This window comes from Gadus macrocephalus, chromosome 1 (assembly GCF_031168955.1).
Source record: "Gadus macrocephalus chromosome 1, ASM3116895v1".
Classification (NCBI taxonomy): Eukaryota; Metazoa; Chordata; class Actinopteri; order Gadiformes; family Gadidae; genus Gadus; species Gadus macrocephalus.
This window is the reverse complement of record NC_082382.1, coordinates 5,740,271-5,761,921: the sequence shown is the minus strand read 5'-3', so window position 1 is coordinate 5,761,921 and position 21,651 is coordinate 5,740,271. Positions and strand designations below refer to the sequence as shown.

The following is a 21,651-nucleotide window of genomic DNA, read 5'->3' as shown; positions in this document are numbered from 1 at the left end:
AGAAAACTTCAGCACAAGTAAATTAAGCCAACCTACAGTAAAACTGTTGACATACTCAAGACAGAACCTAAAAGTATTTTGACGTCTTAAAGCGACAGGGACCAACAGAGGACTGCAACTGGATTTTCCAACATTGTGAAGTCTGGTACACCTCTCATTGGGCTGGATCTATGTAAAGACCTCAACATAGAGATTAAAGGAGGACAGTTGGTGGAACCAACAGTGGACTGTGCCATGCTTTCACAGTCACCTAGGCCCCCTGAAACTACAACCTCTTTGGACATTGGACATGCCAAAGGCTTTGTGCATAAAGTGCAGATACACACAGATGTTAAACCAGTGCAACAAAAACTCAGACGCCTGCCGCTTTCTGTATATGATACCGTCACTGCAGAGCTGAATGAACTGGAAAAGCAGGGAATCATAGAGGGAGTTGATTCATCTGAATGGGTTTCTCCTATTGTAGTCACTAGGAGGAAGAACGGAAAAATCTGCATGTGTGTGGATATGAGAGAACCTAACAAGGCAGCGGTCCCCGACAGCCACCCATTACCACTGATCGAGGATGTACTAGCTTTGTGGGTCAAAGATGTACTCTACCTATCTGAAAAGTGCCTACCATCAACTGGAACTGCATGAGGAGAGCAGAGGTCTGACTGCTTTCATTACACATGAAGGATTGTAGAGATACCGCAGAGTTCCTTATGGACTAAGTTCAGCCCCTGCAGCATTCCAGAAAATGAAGACAAAAATACTCAGTTGGTTAAAGGGGGTGAAGTGTTACCTAGATGATGTCATAATCTATGGGCCCTCACAGGAAGAACATGACACTAACCTGAAAGCTGTAATGAAGCGTATCCAGGAAGCAGGTCTGCAGCTCAACAAGGAACAATGCCTCTTCAGTCAGACTACACTGACATTCCTGGGCCACAGACTCTCACCTGAAGGCTTACAGCCAAGCGATGGCCATGTGACTGCAATCCTGAATGTGCCTGTTCCTACTGATGCAGCCACCCTGCGTTCATTCCTGGGCTTAAGTGTATGGTATAGCAAATTCATACCTAACTACGCCAGCCTGGTCGAGTCAATGAGAGATCTGTTGCGGAAGAATACGACATTCAAGTGGAATGATGAAACACAAGAGAGCTTTGATCAAGTAAAAAAAACATGGTGGTCAATAGCCCAGCACTGAAACTGTTTGACCCAAACAAACCAACAGTGGCCTCAACTGACGCTTCTGATTACGGACTTGGAGCTGTTTTGACACAGGTGAATGAGGCCGGAGAGGAATACACAATCGCTTTCGCCTCTCGCAGTTTATCAGATGCTGAAAGAAAGTACTCGATAGTTGAAAAAGAGGCTCTCGCATGCGTCTGGGCTGCTGAAAAGTGGGAATGAGTGTATTGCTTGTCCCAGTGCATAGGATGTATGTGTGGCAGTCCATATGTGTGGCTTGGTGCAGGGGGATGTGGCTATTGGGGTGAGGCCGGTGTTGCCAGTGCACGGCGTGGATATCATTTTGGGCAACGACTTAGCGGGCAGTCGCGTCTGGGCGAGTGTGGTACCACCTCCCCTAGTTACACTCTCTCCTGCAGGCTTGAGTCAGCCTGATGAAAGTGCTGTGCGTTTTTCCAGCATGTGCAGTCACACGGGTGATGAGTCGGACAAGGGTGAAGGGAGATGGAGAGGTTGACATCACGTTACCATGTTTACCCGTTTTTCCTTTGTCTGTGTCTCACAGTGAGCTGCGACGGGAACAGGGAGCAGACCCAGCTTTGGAGGGGCTATTTGGGTCGGTGTGGTCGGACAGTAAGGTGGGAAACGTTGCCAGTGGCTACTGCCTTCAGGAGGGTATCTTGACACGGAAATGGGTGCCCCATGGGGAAGATTTTGTGGGGGAGCCCATTTTTCAGCTGGTAGTTCCGGGGTCAGGTGTTAACACTTGCTCATGATGGTTCCGGGCAATTGGGTGTTCGGAAGAGAGACAGGATTTTACGGCATTTCTTCTGGCCACGTATGAAGAAGGATGTCTGTATGATTCTCCGGAACTGTAGCACTTGTCAGTTAACTCGAAAGCCTAAACCAGCTCCATTGCTCCCGATTCCGGCTATTAATCAGCCGTTTGAATACCTAATTATTGATGGTGAAGGACCACTGCCCCTGCGAAGTCTGGTAGTTGGTCGGTATGGGGATGAGTTGGTCGGTGTGGGGATGAGTTGGTCGGTATGGTGAAGAGTTGGACGGTATGGTGAAGAGTTGGTCGGTATGGTGATGAGTTGGTCGGTATGGTGATGAGTTGGTCGGTATGGTGATGAGTTGGTCGGTATGGTGATGAGTTGGTCGGTATGGTGATGAGTTGGTCGGTATGGTGAGGGAGAAGGGGGCTACAACAATTTGCAGTTTATGTGGGGTCTGGGGTGGCACCAGTGGTGGTCTATACGGACCACAACCCACTAACCTTTTTGGCATACTCTGCGGTGCCCTAATCAGAGGCTGATTAGGTTGTCACTGTTCCTTCAGGCGTATGATCTGATATACAATACAATACAATGTACAATGGTGAGCAGAAGGGGGAGGGTGGCTATGCAGAGTCGAGGTGGACTCTGAACAGGTGAGTCTTGAGTCTTGAGTTCGGAAGATAGTGAGCGACTCTGCGGTCCTGAGAACGGTAGGGAGCGCGTTCCACCACTGAGGTCCCAAAACCGATAAAAGTTGTGACTTTGCTGATCGACCTTTGCTAGCTCTTAGCGATGGCGGTACCAGACGTCCAGCTCAGGTAGTTGAGCAGAGGGATCGAGCTGGGGTGTGTGGCTTTACCAATGCTTGGGGGTAGGCAGGGGCAGTTCCATCGACTGCCTTGTATGCCAGTACCATCGTCTTAAATTTGATGTGAGCTACTACATGGAGCCAGTGGAGGTCCCGGAAAAGGGGGGTCACATGGGAGAACTTCGGTAGGTTGAACACGAGGCGCGCTGCTGCATTCTTGATGCGCTGCAAAGGTTTAATCGCAGAGGCAGGAAGTCCTGCCAGGAGTGAGTTGCAGTAGTCGAGGCGGGAGATGACCAGTGATTGGACTAGAAGCTGAGCTGCTTCCCTTGTGAGGAAGGGCCGGATTCTGCGAATGTTGTAAAGTGCAAATCTGCAGGATCGGGCGACCGCAGTGATGTTTGCAGTGCATCATAACTGATTGTCCAATACCACACCGATGTTTCTGGCAGTTGGAGAGGGAGATACAGTGATGTTCTCGACGGTGACCAGTAAGTCCATGAGTGGGCAATCTTTCCCTGGGATTAGGAGGAGCTCGGTTTTGTTGAGGTTAAGCCTCAGGTGATGGGCAGTTGTCCAGGTGCTGACGTCCGCCAGACATTCCGATATGCGTGTTGCAATCACGGCTTTATCAGAAAAAGCTGAATGTCGTCAACATAGCAGTGATAGGAAAAGCTGCGTGATGTAATTACAGAGCCCAGAGCTCAATTACCTCCATGTTAGAAGTTGGTGGTACAGGAGGAGATAGACTATATGATGCGCATCAGGGGTTATTGAGCCCTCAGACAGTGCCTGGAGTTCCCAAGTCATTCTAGTTGCTCAAGAGGGCAGAGCGGATAGGTTTCGTGTTGACTTCAGACGGGTTAACGTTGTCACAAAAGGGGATGCCTGATTACGTGCCGTAATCAGGCAAGTGCCGTCCGGTGTGTTTACAAATCAAACACGTGTGATTTACGCATGTCACCTCCACGGCCACTATAGGTCGTCATCTACGATATTATATTTAAATCTAAATGCGACCCTAAAATAATCCCCAACGTTTCTTAGCCAGGTTCCGTAGTGGTAACGCCAGGATTTTTCGCTGGGGTCTCGTATTACAGCCTTACAAACTGGTGGTGAAGCATATAGCTGGAAAGGACAACGTCATTGCTGATGCTCTCTCTAGAGTGTGAGACCTTGTTTACGACTCTGAAGTTGTCTAACAAATTTGGCAGGGGGTTCTCTTGTTATTTACAAGATCCTTGTATATTCAACGGAATGGTTGAGTTCTAATTTGGGTTAGAAGTTATTTTGATGAAAGTATGAAAATGAAATTTAAGATTAGAAAAAATTAAATAATAATAATTGTTGTGTTTTTGTTTTGTTTATGGGGGGAGGAATGTCACAATCCTACTGTTGGGTAAGGTTAAGCTGGTGGGTAACTGTTTGTCATGGTAACAGATTCTGTGATGCAATTTTACCAGTGTCATTGTTGGACAAACAGGTGTCGCTCATAGCGCTAATTACGGGTCTGCTACTTTTATGTTTATTAACATAGACCCTGCAGCTTTCACCCGTTTCTGCGTCAACGTCGCCTTCGTCACCTTTCATCAACCTCTCTAAGAAACTCAGTTAAAAAGCAGTATCAATGTGTATATCTGTCTATGCTTTTATGTCAAGGGAAGGTGTCTTGGACTCATATACATATATACATGGACGCTGCATTGACCTTTGGATCAAAAATGTACTTGATACTTTAACGTTGCAGCCATATAGCGGAGGCAAAGATTGGCCTGGAAACAAATTCAGGTAAAGAGCTGAGGTGTTTTTGGATTGAGCACTATGACGTTTAATTTAACTGAGTCTTTTTTTTTCCAATTCATGAAAAATGATTAAACATGTTGTGGCAACCCGGCCTGGGCCAATTAGGGATATTCAGAGCACCTGAGGAACAAGTGGAGAAGCAGGGCTTAAATAGCCCGCTTCTCCACTCATTCGGGGCTCACCCAGCCCTGGAGCTCCAGCACGGAGAGACCGGTCCTCGTGGGTGACGGGATTCCACCCACGAAGGAGGGGACCGTTGATTCCTCCCAAGGTTTATGTTATTTGTATTTTGGAGAGACTTTTATGTTCGGAAATAAACATGCCTTTTTTTGGCTTTTGCGCAACGCAATTGTGTCCGGATTGGGAGGAGTTGGTGCGCTCAACGTGGCGGGTTGCCACAATGTATATAAAGACAAATAATTTAGATAGATTGAGAAATTTTTCTGTCAGTGTTATTTTTCTCTATCCTGAAATACCCTGGATCCCCATATTTACCTGTATTTCTTTACAGGTCTGTTTTGGCCTCTCAAATAAGGTGGCGACATTGACACGTCGCATCAACAGGTCCAGCAGTCAATGAGGTATATGTCTATGAGTGGACTGAGTCTGCTACCTTTGCCCTGCTCCATAAAAGGAGAATACCCATAATTAGTGTTAGAAGCACCAACTGTATAAGATGATGCCTCTGTGAAATGAATCACTAAGCTTAAAATCGTACCTGAGAGTTGGCATTCGACCACTAAACATTTCCAATCAACCTACCAGAGAGCCGCCCCTGCATCTGAACATCTGTACATATGCTGTATGTGTGCTGCTCCTGTGTGGGGGATTCTCTTTTATGGGGTTCTCTTCAGGTGTCCTGGCTCTGGATTAGAGCGTGGAGCGGAATTACGTCCCAGAGGGAGAACACATGGTCCTTTGAGCAGGAGCTTTACACAAACCCCTGCTTGTATCATCGGCCTTCAGCTGCTGCTTTGATACCACTGGGCCAACAGTATGGCTCCAGTTTTCGCCGGTTAACAACTCACGACAAAACACCCTCATTTAATAGCTTTGACTGACCCAGCAGTAGGATTTCCCCTCAACCCAGTTCCAATTAGAGATCAAGCTTTCCTTTAGTGGATCCTCTGCCCTCTTAGTGGTACTACTGGGGTCACTGGTATAGTGATTGGTGTTCATAATATTGGAGTTAGTAGAACTGGCAAAAGTAAAACTATTATGAAATGCCCTTATTCCAGTTTTTGAGATGTCTTGGAATTTATTAAAATCCATTCTCGGTCTGTACCTGATTCCGTCCATTCTTAAGAGGTGGAAAGAAAAGAGATCTAGATGCATTTTCATGTAGAAAGGGCGAATTACTACTTGATTGTTTAACAATTTAATTGCCAAACCATTGTAGAAAAACGTGTTGGTCGTCAGACTGCGCTGTACGAATGATTAGAGTTATCTTAAAACGGAGCACAAAATTTTTCTTCTCCTAATCTCCCTGTCTTCATTCGGCTGACAAGTCTTCTGTTTTTTGGGGCGTAATTGCTTCCAGAAAGGCAGTATTTCTGGTCAGCATGACGCATGCAATGGTAAACACAGTAATTAGAGGCTGAGGAATTGGCAGGAAGCACAGGAAAAAACGGACATTTGGTGTCCCCACAGTGTTATTAATGTCAGCTAGAAAGAATGCCTTGACCACCCGCAGCTTGGTTATAAACAGGGTTAAAATAGCACTTTAATTGAACATTCTGGGGCTATTGATCACTAATCAAGTCAGCTGGCCTCTCGTGTTTAGCTTTATATGGTCCGAAGTCACATCTGGTAACACCGGATGTGTATTACTTGTTGACATTGCAGGTGCGAGATAGTGGGGTTTAAAACCAGCACAGTTAAAATCCTACAAATCCTACCCTCCATATCTTAAAATGTGACACAATTTCATGAGCAAAATTGGTCAGACAATGGACCAAGAGGGATATTACATGTTAGATCCAACATGAGTGCTCTGAATCTATGTTTTAACTCTCATGCAGATTCTCATACAACGTTTTTTTGCATTAGTAGCCAGATTTACTCAACAAGATGCGTCAGTGTGCCTGCATATTCACATTGGCATCCTGGTTTCAGCATGGTCTCGCTTGTACATTTCTTCAAGCTATTCTTGGCTCGTAAAGCGCAGCTGGAGGATGTATTTTTCCTTACTTGTGTGATGCGACAAACATCGGAACAAAAATGGAGTAACAGAAGATCTGCTGTAATAGTGGCTTCTTCTCACTGATGCTCACATTCCCCTCTAAGAATCTTCACTTCTGGAGTCCACAGAATACACTCTCTAGGGGCGGTCAAGTTCCCCCCCCCCCCCCCCCTCCAACCTACTCTGAAGCATCTGCATGACGCTCACCCACGCTAACTACATAACAAGCTCACTAGCATGAACCACTGTGGCTACAGGGAAGGGTGGCGCCTGTGTGTTCTGCGGATGCATGGAGGCTCTGAGGGGCACGGTGATGAGAGAGAGAGAGAGAGAGAGAGAGAGAGAGAGAGAGAGAGAGAGAGAGAGAGAGAGAGAGAGAGAGAGAGAGAGAGAGAGAGAGAGAGAGAGAGAGAGAGAGAGAGAGAGAGAGATCATGAATACATTTAAAAGAGCTTTATTTGCATGGGAAATAACATTTACATGATCAAAGCCACTTCAATGAGTGAAAAACCATTACTCTGCATTTTTGTATGCATTCAAATGGGATTTCTAGTAGGAAAATTAATGGTGGGATAATAAACGAGCCACTTTATAGTGATAATCCGGCGGCCTAGAATTTGCATTGATTTACACTCGGTTACGTAGCCGTAACTAATAGGATAACCGTAAAATAAAAACTTCATGCAGAATCTTTCCGTTTGGGCTCGGATAAGCGTATGGTAGGCTACATTGCAGCGTTTTCTCCCCCATTCTCCCACCGTGGGAGCTGTCCGCTGGTCGGTGCTGAAGCCACCCGCCTCTGACATACCGATGGAAGAACATGAGAACCAGCTCTCGGTCGACCCCCGATCCACGACGATACACAGACGAGAGGCGAGAGGAAAAAAACTTATTGCGTTGAGCCGTGAATGGTAGTAGAGAACTGGGTTTAGAATGGGAGGAGGAGGAGAGGAGGAAGGCGGGGGGCTGGCTTTTTTTCCTTCCCTCCATTCGCTTGGACGCGCTCACACACACGGAGACACACACTCAGTTGAGCGGAGGCGCAGAGAGGAGTTGACTTGACGCGCATTAGGGTGCAGCAGTCAGGAGGAACGCATCAGTCCTCTCACACTACACGCGCGTCTTCTGCCTGTGATTTGGTTTATTTCCGGACAAGTGCCTCCAGTGCATCCAGTGTTCTTTTCCTCTTTACTTGTTCTCTCCTTACCCTGTACACGATTTGTAAAGTGGCCGGGTTCCCCGGTCGGACCGGAGACCGCCCGGTGGACCCCGCGCGGCTAATCGGGGCCAGGCTTAGTGACGCGCGGATCAGCCCCGAGCCGCAGCCGCCGCACGCGCCACCGTCGCCGCGGACACACGCGCGCCCCATGGAGCTGACGGACGGGGACGGGATGGACAAACCGGAGGACATGTCCTCGGTGTACGAGTTCGATCCAATCACGGGAAACATCCCGGCCACAAAGGTGGAAATAACGGTCTCGTGCAGGTGAGCCTCAGATCATAAATCCAACGAGAATATAAAGTAAAAATAGAAGAAATGGAAATGATTGAACAGAAAAGTTGTATCAGCACCTTGTGCTTAAGGTTGTCTTTTGTAGTTGCTGTTTTTTAATTCTGATGGTTTTAAGAATTAAAATAAACAGTGTCATGGTGAATAGACTATGGCCTCTCAAATTAACACTGAAGCACTGACGTTTGTGAAGTTCTTCATGTTTTTTATGTGTTCAAGTTCTTCATGTTGTTGTTTTTTTTGTATTTTTTGTTTGTGTTTGTGTGGTTCATTTTCCCAAGATATGTGGCCCACATTCCTTCACTCAGAGATCTTAAATGTTCTTTATATTTATCTATATGTAAATACGGTTGGAATCGTTTAAAGAAGAAAAAGAGATTCGATATGTTAGCTATATTTATACATTTAAAAACAATCAAATTAATGGAGATCTGCCTACATATCTCATTTTTGTATTGATTTGTGTGACATATGTTTGACATGTTTGAGATTAGTTCAGCATCTGGGACTATTAAAGAGTTGAATACAGGCTGGCTGGCTGATATTGGAAATTGTATTAGACATAGTGGACATAGGTCTGCTGTCCTCAATGCTGTTGTAATGCTGTTTCAAACAAAAGTAGAGCACAGAAAAGAACGCGAACGTGCCCCACTCGTTCCTTCTTCCTCAGCTCTTCACGTTAAACATTTAACAGTTTGCATCACACTGCTTGGATAGCTGACCTCATTCTCCGAGGCATCACCCATCAGTAGAAGGATGCTCCTTTAAAAATAGATGGTCCGTGAGAAAAACAAAGAAAACACTAAAAACTCTGAAACTGAAAACCTTTGTGTGTGTGTATTTAAATGTATACCTATCTTATTATCACTTGTGCAAAGATGTCGATCACTTGCCATTCCTCTCCCCAAAACACACACTGGTTGCATTTGTCTATAACACACACACACACACACACACACACACACACACACACACACACACACACACACACACACACACACACACACACACACACACACACACACACAATTCTTGAACCCTACGGTGTTTGATGTGGTGTTTTGGGCTGCGAGGCCAGGCGGTAGCTCCGCTGTGTGTGCATTATTGATGTGTCCTCCCCTGGAGATCAGAGAGGCTCCCATCTCTCTGCTCACCAGAACATAGCTGAACAAGTGAGGGGGCATCTTGTTGTTATTTACTGAATGAGACCGGCTATTTGTATGAGTGGCTGTGGTGACAGTGTCCTCTCCTGGTCAAAGATGACATGCTTGTTGAGGAATTTGGCAGCGTAAGAAGGAATCTTCTCCACTCGTTGGTTCGGTGCAATTAGACACGTTGGATGAAAGGATTTCTCATAGAATAACCACTGTGAGAAACACATGACTATACAGACACACACACATAAGGTGCAGAGGTAGTAATTGGCCTATTTGACCGAAGTACAACAGCCCATTCAGGCAGCTGTGGGTCAGCCTCAGTGTTTATATAAAGCAGTGTTGGGTTGCCGGGTTAGTTCAAATGTGTTTCTTCATTTCATGATTTCTAACAGCCGTTTCTTCTATGCCACCCTAATGATTTCATTGAAGTTGGTCTTTTTCAAATGATCTTGTTGTTTTTTGCTGTCCTTGTGAGATAGACTATTCTATTTATATTAGTCTACATGCACATTGTATTCAAATCTATTTATTAATGAGAAATTAATATAGATCGGCCTTTATCCTGCTTATTCGTTATTTATGTTCACATGCAAATGGCTCTTCAGTCTGCCGTTAAAAAAAGAGCCTATTATGCTATAAAGTCAAACATTGATTATGAATTTTGTTGTTTGGTTCTTTAATCCAAATGCATTACCAATAATAAGATGCCCTCACGTGTATGTTGAATAGGTTGTCAACAATGGCAAATTCTCTGAATAAAACCCTGCTTGAAATTATGGTTGTCCGCAATTCCCTATGATATGAAACAAAATGATCAATAACGAAGCAATTGTTGTTTTCAGCAGCACATAGGGAGTAGCAACGCACAAAGCTACGGCCTGAACTTGCTCTACTCTCACAACTAATACAAATTTACTCATATTAGCCTAAAATGCATATTGTACTCATTTCATGAATAAGTTTCATCTTTTGAAAAAAATTATTATTTTAGACTATTGTGAATAACTGGTGTGAATGGCGAGCAAATTTTTCTTAAATTGGACCAGTGTTGAGCAAGAACACTGTAAATCCAAAAACGTGCTGTGATGTGATCCTTTGGGACAATAGTGCCCTGTCAACGTACATCCTCTAAAATAGCTTTTTTTTGCCACTGACAAACTCAGATTATATTATGGAAAGAATCCCCACAGAGAAATATATTTTGTTTCTTTACCTACGGCTTGCTGAAGTTGGTTTGTTTGTGGTTGGTGTTTCAGTGAGCCAGCTTGTAGCCGAGGTATCGAACCAACGGTCTTCGCTCAAATAGGACATCTCTGCTTTAATTCAAGAGTTGATTGCCCTGATCCAGTCCTCCGTGAATGCATTTACAGAGACTTTCAATGAAGCTTTAAAGCACGGCTAAGCGCAACCAAAGTTCTGGCTGGGGATAACTTCAGTGCGCTATTCACAGCGGAAGGAAAAATAAAACACGAGCATATATGGATGACTTGGAACACCGCTCTCACAGAGCAAACCTTATCTTAAACATCCAAGAGAACAGCGAGAGTGGCCCGCCCATTGTCAAGTTTATATCCGACCTGCTAATGGAGGTAATGGGCGTAGTGGTTTTTGGATCATCACTCTCCTGGCCAAAGACCCCGGAAAGGACAGCCACCCCTTGCCTTTTTGGTATGCTTTTACCATTTCCAGGAGACGGAAAAGGCATTGTCGCGATCCCGGACGCACGTTGTGGAGTTCAGCGGTTCCAGACTGAGGATCCACCCGGACATGTCTGTGGGCCTGGCGGAGAAATGTGCAGCCTTTCAAAACGTCAAGCAGCTTCTTCTGACTATGGGGAGAAGTTGGGACGCCTACTTTCCCAACAGTTAAGGGCTAAGTCATCCTCCCAACTCATATCAACAATTAGGAAAACACCTCAAGAATTGACAATAGATCTCCAAGAAGTTAAGCAACATTACCTCAGGATACTTCTTTTATAGTTTATTTTTTGAAACCCTGAATGCTCCAAAAATTGCACAGGAACAAAGGGATGACCTGGAATGGCCCCTAAACCGACAGGAAGTAGAGAACTCAATTACGGACATGCAGAGCGGCAAAGCCCCTGGGCCGGATGGCTTCCCAGTCGAATTCTATAAAAAATACTCCTTGAAATTTATCCCCTTGCTTCTAAATATGTTTAAGTACTCTTTTGAACCAACAGCTCTCCCTCTCTCTCACATTGGCTCTCATCACAGTTTTACTAAAGCCTGGTAAAGGCCCGGTGGATTGCAGCTCTTATAGGCCTGCAATCCATTTCTTTGCTGAACGTGGACATTAAGATACTGTCAAATGTTGGCCTCTCAAATAAACAGATGTCATATATCATTTCAAATTATCAAACCGAATTTGTGAGAGGGCGTCACTCATTCATTAACATTCGTAGAATCCTGAAGAGGCGCGTGCCGTCCATATGGGCAGGTGGGGCGGCGAACTCCCTGCAAAAGCATGCTCCCAGAAAAAATAGTTTCTCATTAAATCATTGCTCCAAGTTTATTTTTAATAATGTGATTGTCACATTAACTATCTATAGTTTCTGTGGGCTTTCCGACTATTTTTGGTCTGTTGATATCAAATTGATGGTGGCGATTCTAGTTTAGTTTAACGTGTCATGCAATGTGGGCCAACGGAGCTCAACGACCGCGTCCCTCCGTATGTTTCTCGCATAACCCTGCAGGCTGCAATAAGAATTGCAATCCGCGCTATAAGACGCCCATATGGTCGTAAAGTAGTTTGCCCCATGGTCATATTCTAGGACTGTTGTTGTTTAAAATCGAATTACTCCACCTGTATCTTTCGGCATTGAAGACTATTTATTTATTTATTTCAGCAGGTATCAAAATTGTATGCCTGATTTCATACCTGATTTAAACAGCTGTTATTGAGAAATATCTGATTTCAAAAGTGTTGTTATTGAGAGATTTGCACACATCGTCGGGCCAAGTTCCAAATCGAAGGTCTGCTTGATTGATGATCTCCCTAGATGCGGAGAAGGCATTCGACAGAGTAGAATGGGAGTAGCTTTTTGCTGTACTGGATACATTTGGGTTGGGTTTGTCTATTGTATTAATCTCAAAGCTTACTTTTTACTTTCACAATATTTTCCTTTATTTAGGGGTACACGTCAATGCTGCCCATTTAGCCCATTTCTCTTAATTTAGCGATAGATTTTGTCAATTAAACTTGGAACTACACCGTCCATACAAGGCATTAGAAGGATGGGGATGAATATAAAGCTTCCTTGTATGCGGATGATCTCTTCATTTTTTTATCGGATCCGCTAGCCTGTAAATCTAAACTTTTGAAGATTCTGGTTGACTTTGGCTGTTTTTCAGGTTATAAAATTATCTATTCAAAAAGTGTGTGTTTCCCTATCAATGATAAGGTAAAGCAGGTTCCAGACACAGACTTGCCATTTTGTGTATCACATTCTGGCTTTAAGTATTTAGGAATAAATATTACCCCTTTTCTTTTTTTTTTTTTTTATTTCAAACCTATGAGGGAGAAACTAATATCTGACGTCCAGAGATGGAGTGCTATTTACCTTTCTTTCGCTGGAAAAATCCACTGTCGAATTGAATGTGTCGAATTGAATGTGCCTAGATTTTTATATTTGTTTCTCAGTTTTCCTATCAAAATCTTTCTTCCGTTCAATTGATTCGCTACTCTCAGGTTTTAAATGGGGAGGTAAATTTCAAGACTTCGTAAATCATTGCTTAAAAGGCCAAGGAAAGGGTTTTTCAAATTTTTGAGTTTTTTATTTGGCAGCGAAACTGCAAACAATTATTTACTGGTTTCAGGCCCCAGACACGGGTTGGTGCCGTGAGGAAGCATAGCTTTGTAATCTGTCATCACTTCCTGCACTGTTAACAACAAAACTTCCTCTCTCCCCATCACAATTTTCTTCAAGCCCAGTAGTGCGTTCAACGATAAGAATTTGGATACAGTTAAGGCCAACATACTCAACGCCACAGACATACAATGGGACATAGATAATAGATCATAGATAATATTTTTCCTACTTTCGCAGATTTCGCCAAAAAAACACTCATTACTAAACCAAGTTTTCTCCGATATCTTCAGAACCGCCACTTTATTCAAACGTACAACCAATCGTTTCCTAAATTACCTGAAAGATCAAACTTGGATGTGATACTAAAGACTCCCTTATCTTTGAAGGGCCAAATCTCTAATTTATATATTTCAATTATGTCGTTTATTAGTTTATCAACAGACAACATCAAGACAAAATGGGTAGGTGAATAAGGGTCATTTCAGATGAAACATGTGTTAGAGCTCTTAGCTGTGTGAATATAACCTCTTCTTGTGTACGTCTGAATCTGATTCAATTTAAGGTTCGCCACCGTACTCACTATAGTAAGGTCAGACTTGCCAAAATATACCCTGAACTAGATGAGACATGTGATCGCTGTAGAGCCACCAAGGCAGACTTGGCTCATATGCTTTGGTCACGCTCCAAGTTGGGAGAGTTTTCAATGTCAATATTTGAACGTGGCTTTTGGCCTAGATCTACTACCTAGCCCTTTTATTTGGGGTAAGAGATAATGACAATGTGATAGCCAATAGCAATTATTTTTTCTTGCTTTTACAATTCTGAATGCTCGAACGAGAATACTTTTGAAATGGAAATCCCAATTACCACTGAAGGCATCAGTGTGGCTTTCTGATAAGATGTCCCTAAAATTTGAAAAAGTTACATATTTTCTTAGAGGGTCAACCAAAAAAATTCTAAAAAGTCTGGGACCCTTTACTGGTTTATTTTGTAAATCACAGGAGAACACCCACCCCCCCTATTTTTTTTTTACTAATTATTATAATATATTTATTTGTTTGTACGGCATAAGGAAATGTTAGAGTGGGATTGAGTTTTATAATAATATAAAAATTTAAATTGTTAAATTGTTGCAATTCTTGTAAAATTGTACATTGTCGCAAAAAGAAATTTAACCATTGTACATCTCTTGTCTAACAAACAATACCATACATATTAAAAAAAGTCTCACACTGAAATCTTGTTGTTGCAGGATATTTCACTATTGTCGATACAATCTCAACTCTTCTCACCCAAATCTTTGGATAAAAAAAAGCTTGCTTTCCGTAGACCAACACCACAGGTTTCCACCATTCTCCTCCTGCAAGAACTCAACTCTGCGATATTTCTCCATTAGTGAGACTTGGTTGGACACAATAACAAACAGACCATCATCTTCTGCTCTGTAGGATCCCAATAAGTGGAAAAATCATTGACCGGTCACCCATGTCCAAGGGAGAATAACATCGCAGCCCGTTCTTTAAAACTGTTTAAATCATGAACATTCCTTTTCCTATCAATAACCTAAAATAATCAGAGTTAAAACGACAGTTCTGAATATGACCATGGGGCAGACTACTTTACGACCATAAGGCGTCTTTTAGCGCGGATTGAAATCCTTATTGAAGCCTGCAGGGTTATGCGATAAACATACGGAGGAACGCGATCGCTGAGATCGCCCCAACATTACATGACACATTCAACTGAACTAAAATTGCCACCATCAACGGAAATTTTATGTCCGACCAAAAATAGTCTGAAAGCCTACAGAAACTATAGATAGTTAATGTGACAATCATATTATTAAAAATAGACTTGGAGCAATGATTTACTGAGGATGTTTTTTGGGAACATTCTTTTGTAAGTTGTTCACTGCCCACCTGCCCAAATAGCATTCACAACGAATACTTGAACTTCATCCTGTTACAAGATCTATGTCGCTGGAAGCTAGAGAAACAATACAAGCATTATGTGTATGTGGTTTAGAAATTATTTGAAATACGTGTGGTCAAACCTTTTTTGGAATAACATTTAAAGAACTGAAAACACCAACAATGCCAAATACATTGGATGGCTTAATTGTCTTTGGTATTATTTTAAAGTAAAACACATAGTAAATATTAGTAGTGTTATATGAGTGCAATAGTAAGCTTTCCATTCAGGAAATTCTATATTGTTCAAGAAGTAGTAGGTAAGTAGTAGGAATTTCTCAGAGGGTCGTACTGACGGATTGGACACCAACCACGGTCGTCGGGGCTTTACTCTGACTGTAATTGAGCACAGGGTCTAAGTTAAATCTGACCAAACAATAGTCAGATTTAACAATAAGAATATAAATTAAATGTAGGCATGGCCACCCAGTTAATTGTAGCTTCACAGCTAATCCATAGCTTCAGCAGCAAAACAAAGAATAAAAAACATAGTAATTGCTTCGTTTGCCAGATTTGTCATTAACGGTACAGTAGAGTCCAGATATTCTCCAACAAGTCCGACAATTGAATATGCACAGCTCGTAACGAGCTTTGACACTATTCCATTAGTGACACATAAACATATTTTTTGTGATTAAACTGTGTTAAACATCTGCCAGGGCTAAATAAGCATACAGATGTGAGCCTATGAGAGCATCCTCTCCTTTGTCTTGAAGGTTCCTCCGCAAATCAGGAAGGAAATGAAAGAAGAGCTTGCAGTCGCACACAGTATGTAGCTCTGCTCTAAATCTAAATATATAGCAATGTAGGCCTAATCTAAGGCAACTTAATCACCTTTTTCAACATATGGTGTATGGAAGAAGAGCACTGCCTTGCATACCGAGGAATAATGACATGCATTGGAAAATAATAAAACATCACATTTAACAACACCCCAACACATTAAAACATATACACACGCGTACATACGCACAAACAAAAACACGCATGCACACACACATAGGGAAAGAGGCTGAAGGGATGAGAGGCTAAGATACATACTCACGAAAGAAAGAAAAATCGAAAGATTGGGAGACGGAGAGAGAGAGAGTTTGAGAGAGAGATGCTGATGTCCATATGGGAAACCACAGAAAAAGCTTGCTTGAATGATGCACTTCAAGTCGTTAACGTACTGCTGTGCAAGCAGACATAAAAACACATGCACAAACATCCAAAATGTCCTAAACCCTTTGTATGGGAATAACAATATACATGTGTTGACTTTGCATTACACAAATCCATTTCCACTTAGAAAAATATAGCTTGTGCCATCAAGGGAGTCAGGAGTCTACAACCTCCTCTGCAAACTGGCAGGTGCAAAATGGGGTGCAGCAGGTCCCACACAGCGCTCCTCAGCTCTGGCCCTATCATTTTCTATTTGTATGTGACCCTCCCTGGTCCAGGTCACCCCACACGCACCAGGTAAACACCCAACTAAATTACTCTATGCAAATCATTACCTCCTCTCCTATCTTACATATTCTCCCCAACACCAGAAAAACTGAACTAACTTTTAGGATGCTCCAAAAGGTCAAAGATTCCCCCCACTTACCAATCCATACCGACATCTATTCTACAACCCACCACCCGCACGTCTCCGATCTAGACGTCCAATTTGGAAGGACACTCCACCCTCTGACTTTGATGCCATGTCTGCTTGGGCAACAGAATGGGAATCCAAAGACATTCCAAACAAACATCTGGTGTCAGACCCGACCCAACCAGTCCCTGGCACCAACCTCCCATAGGAGACAGTGGTCCACCTTAAACAGATTCAGGACTGGTCAGGGTCTCTGCTTGGCCAGCCTTCACAGATGGGGAAGCAGCCAGAGCCCACTGTTTGCCTGCGGAGAGGAGCAAACTATGGAGCATATTATTGAAGCCTTCCCTCTTCAAATACTGAAAGGAGGTCTAATCTTCTCTCTCCACCATTTAGATCAAGAGGCCACTACTTGGCTTGAGAAATTTGCATTCGCTAAATAAATACCCACACACACACTCACACTCACACTCACACACACACACACACACACACACACACACAGTCAACCCACAAAACACAGCACATGCTAGCAGACAGGAGAAGTACTTGTTTATTGAAGTTTGGATAAGTGACAGCAGAGAGAGAGAATAAGAAGATGAGCGAGGATGAGAAAGGAAGAGTGACACCGAGATGGGGGGTAGCAAGCAAGAGAGGCAGAGAGTATGTAGTCGAGAGAGAGAGAGAGAGAGAGAGTGTGGGAGCGAGAGAAAGAGAGATAGAGGCAATCATTCTTCATGATTAAATTACTTTAAAAAGCTTTATTGGCATGGAAAATAACATTTACACATTTAAAGCAGCTTCTACTCTATTCCATTCTATTCCTCATCCAGACCGCTAGATATAAAGGTAGAGATAGGAGCGGAGTGAGTGCTGTGTAGATGTGTTGGAGGGCTGGGGATGGGACAAGCTGGAAACCATTAGCTTCCAGAGTTCTAATGATAGCAGCCATTAGCTGCTCTCCCCCAGCTACTTTAGTGCACTTCTAGACGGGCGCCGGGGCGTTCGTTCTTTTATCAAGTTGGGCTTTGCTCTGCCTTTACTCTGTCTTTGCCCCAGAGCAGTAGACATAAATAAACACATGGTTTGGTCACTAGGGTAGGTCTGAGTCCATGAGCGTGCAGGAGACACAATTGAACAGGAATTGAGAAACAGTTTGTTAAGAGTTGAATAAAAAAGTGGGGAGGGAAGGAGAGCCGGATAGGGTAGTGGAGACTAAGGTGTTGGACCCAACGGCCAAAGGATCTGGGTTTGATCCCCTCCATCTCCCTGTCTGCACTCTACCTGTAAGACAGTCCAGAGGTATATGGCTTACCATAAGTAATCCTTAAACAATTAATCATCCCCAAATAAAGCAGGGAGGGTTCTGCATATTACACGGCAACTTTGTAAAGAAATCAGTAATTGGACACACAAACAAAAAAAAGACTGTCTAGATTTGTTAAATAATGAATTGCTTCCACTTGAAACATATAAAGTTAGATTCTATATTTATACCACAGCATTTTTTAACACTTGAATTTACAAATAAAGCCACCATTCCACTACAAATCGTACATCAACAATGGGCAAAAATATAACTCTCGACCAGTAGTTTTTTTGACAATGCAAACAAATATATTATATCTATTAATCTTATATAAATATATTATAAATATATTATAGATTCACATTTTTATTTAATCTCATTAAAGTGTATAAAAAAATGTTAAAGATGAAAGTTACTAATATCTGCTCATTTTTGGTTACCGTGGTACAAGCAGAAGAAAACCCTCCGGGATGTTGTTCATTATGTTCTGGTAACAGGACACCCCGGCTCCGTTTATTTGTCCGATATAATCACTGTAAGAAACTTTGGATAAGATCAACTAAAAAGTACCGAAAATAGTTAAGGTAATAGTAGACTATTATAGCCTGTTACTGTATCCAAAACAACCGTTCCCCAGCGAACACACTGTGCGTTAGATGAAGGGGAATGTCCTTGGCCCTGCAGCGGGTGGTTTGGAGCTATTTCCTGATCTCTGCTACAGTAATCTCTTCTCTTGGAGTGGTTCGAAATGCTCAGCCCAGCAAAGGTCACTCCAGTTACCTGTGTAGCGCTATGTGATGCGGTCGTATCCTTGAGCGAGCTCAGATATGACCAAAAACAAACAAAAAAGTTCAGTTGACAGCGTTTCACTCTTCGCCAATGTAAATCAACATTACTAATATACATTTTTTTCCCTGTTTATTACAGATGCTTTGATTTAATGGATAAATGTTGCAAAAGAGAGAGTTTAACCCTCTTTTAGTACTAATACAAATCACTCCGGAACACCAATTAAACCATTCAGCATTCAATATGCAGCACTTTAGTTGAAAGTGCTGAGAGCAGGACATCACCACGGTGTGGATTTCACTTGTCACTTTCCACCCTGCACAACCTAATCCCCCTAAAGCCTGTCAGGAACCCTGTTCGGCTGCACCTCCTTTCCACTGCTATTATAAGCCTGGTTGGCTCTCTGGCTGAGAATTAGCTGTCGTGTGGCAGACTTCCTGTATATTTAGTATCCCAGTCCCTCGCTCTCTTTCTCTGAAGTTTGGAAGAGTGATCTCCTTGAAGAAAGTGCACCCAATGCAAGGCTGCGATAGATAATTGATCAACCTGGTTAGTGTTCAAATTGGAAGGGGGAAACCTTATTCACTCATTAACGGTGAATGCTTCACTATCGGTGGCCTCAATGTCAAAATACTATTATTAGACTGGCTGGTTTCTGGCGGGCTGATTGGCTGGTATCTGGTTGACTGTTTATATGCTTGTTTGAATGTGACCAGTAGTACTTGTAGTTGTTAGCCTGGCTATTGCCAGACCAACCTCAATCGTAGATTGCACGATGGTCTTGGGAGGCTGCTGTCATTTTCTTTAGCACAAAAGCCGTGATCAACGGGCTCTGTACGCAATTGGCTGCTTGCCGTCGCTTCCCTGTCGTCATTGTGTTAAACTAGCCAATAGCGTGCCAGGGGGAAAAGCCAGCTGGGTGATTGGCTCCCGCAAAAGTGTATCAGAAGCAGAAAGAAATGTATTGCTCCTCTGCAGACCCTGCTGCAGGGAGAATTCAAATCTCCGCCAGACCGGGTTGGAGATACCCAGTCTGCACCTGCTAGGGAGGATTCAGAGGATGCAGAAAACATTGATTGTGAGAAAGGTTTATTTAATGATTCCCCCTCACCCACTTTTCTAGTGGGTCGGTCAGCAACTAAGCCCGTCTGAGACGGGGACATCTTGAGAGGTGGCACAACTATCTCTCCTGATGGCTGAGGGCTGTGATATGTAACCTCACAGTAATCCTGTAATCCTTCATATTCCAGCCAGGAGGAGGTGGCTATACGGACACAAACTAGTCTTTCTGTCTTCTCAATAATCTGTTGGAGAGATTACCTTATTATTTATAGTTTGTTAGGCTGTTATAGTAGTTTACTGTTGTTTTAAGAGACTAATTGAAAATGGTTTATATACGGGTTGTGAGTTGATACAGGTATTTACTGGTTCTGCGTCGGGCTATTGGTAGGGGTATTCAATGCTGTTAATGGCGACCACACCTCACGTCACTGTGACACAGTGCCTGAGATGGATGTTAGCAGAAGGTTATTTCTAAAGCAGTGAGTGAGCCAGCGTTCCAGTGTAGGAGATGACAAGAACATTGAACGGACAATCTTTTGTTATTATTCTGCTGGTTTTTACCAGTTTCTTAATTCATACAGAAAATGATTCTGGATATGAGGTTGAGTGCATGTGAACCCACACATTGCAATAATATAAGTTTGCTGACGGGAGCAGAGAGTTATAATTAATTTCTCTCTCAGGATTGAATGAACTTGGTAGACCGAAGCAGACAGATGGACCATTTTCAGCAATAATAATAATCATTTAAAAAAAACGTTTTAAAAAAACCCATAAACCCAAATTGTGGTACTGCACCTAAAGGTGGCGCTATTTAAAAAAAAGTATGAACTAGCCTTAATTCTCCTTACTAGAATGACCTGGACTCAAAATTCTTTCATCATATTAATCTCTAAAATCAGATGCATCTTTTTCACCCTGGTCTTCTGCTCTAAAACTGTTTACTTTTCCCACAATTTCATAGAAAAGCCCAACGTCCACAGTCTCAAACCATTTTGCCTATATTACCATTTTGTTAATGTATAACTACCATACGGCTATCATTAGGTGGTTACCACTAACAGTGCAAATGTTCAGATCTGTACTCATTTAAGAAAGCCCTTAATTCTCTTGTGAAATGTGTGCTTGGAGTTTTCTTGATGTGTGCTCATCAATCGACATTTTCTCAATGTGAAGGTGGTGGGGGAAGAGGGGGTAAGAGGACATGTTAGGTGATCGTAATTTTTGGTATGGCGGCTTTGCCGTGTGTGTATGTGTTTGTGTGCATTTGTGGGTGGGTGCATCCATGTGTGTGCGTCTGTTAGCGGGTGTGTGTGTGTGTGTGTGTGTGTGTGTGTGTAGAATCTGTCTTCTACACAATTTGAGTAAAACACTGCAATCCCATGTATACAGGACATAGACGTAAAAAAAGACCACAGACGGGATAGCATGCAGCTGAGGGACGGGTTGTAAACGAGGTGGTTTATGCTCTGGTTCCCCTTGATTGTACAAGCAGCAAGTTTCTGTTCCGCACATCTACCTCTCCTGCCTCCCTCCCTCTCACCATCTTTCCTCCATTATTAGCAACTCACCATATTCCATCTTATTTCTTCTACGCCCCCTCATTATTCCCATTACCTGTCATCTACTCCCCCCCCCCCGCCACGTCTGTTCAAATCAAACGCAATGTATGAAAGCATTTGCGGCATAAATACC

General features: G+C 43.0%; 1 protein-coding gene and 1 long non-coding RNA gene across 3 annotated transcripts in view; one reads left to right on the top strand and one right to left on the bottom strand.

Annotated features, from left to right (window-relative positions):
- Window positions 1-21,651, bottom strand: part of LOC132461409 (uncharacterized) — a 101,484-nt gene that overhangs the window by 7,441 nt on the left and 72,392 nt on the right. The gene's annotated exons all lie outside the window — the stretch shown is intronic.
- LOC132461367 (copine-5-like) overlaps window positions 7,452-21,651 on the top strand; it is a 111,430-nt gene continuing 97,230 nt past the window's right edge. The window contains exon 1 of one of the 2 annotated variants that reach the window (XM_060056456.1): window positions 7,452-8,237. In XM_060056456.1, coding sequence (XP_059912439.1) covers window positions 8,119-8,237 — 119 coding nt within the window. In that variant the 5' untranslated portion in view covers window positions 7,452-8,118. The remainder of the gene's footprint in view (window positions 8,238-21,651) is intronic. The other variant, XM_060056464.1, reaches the window with a different exon arrangement.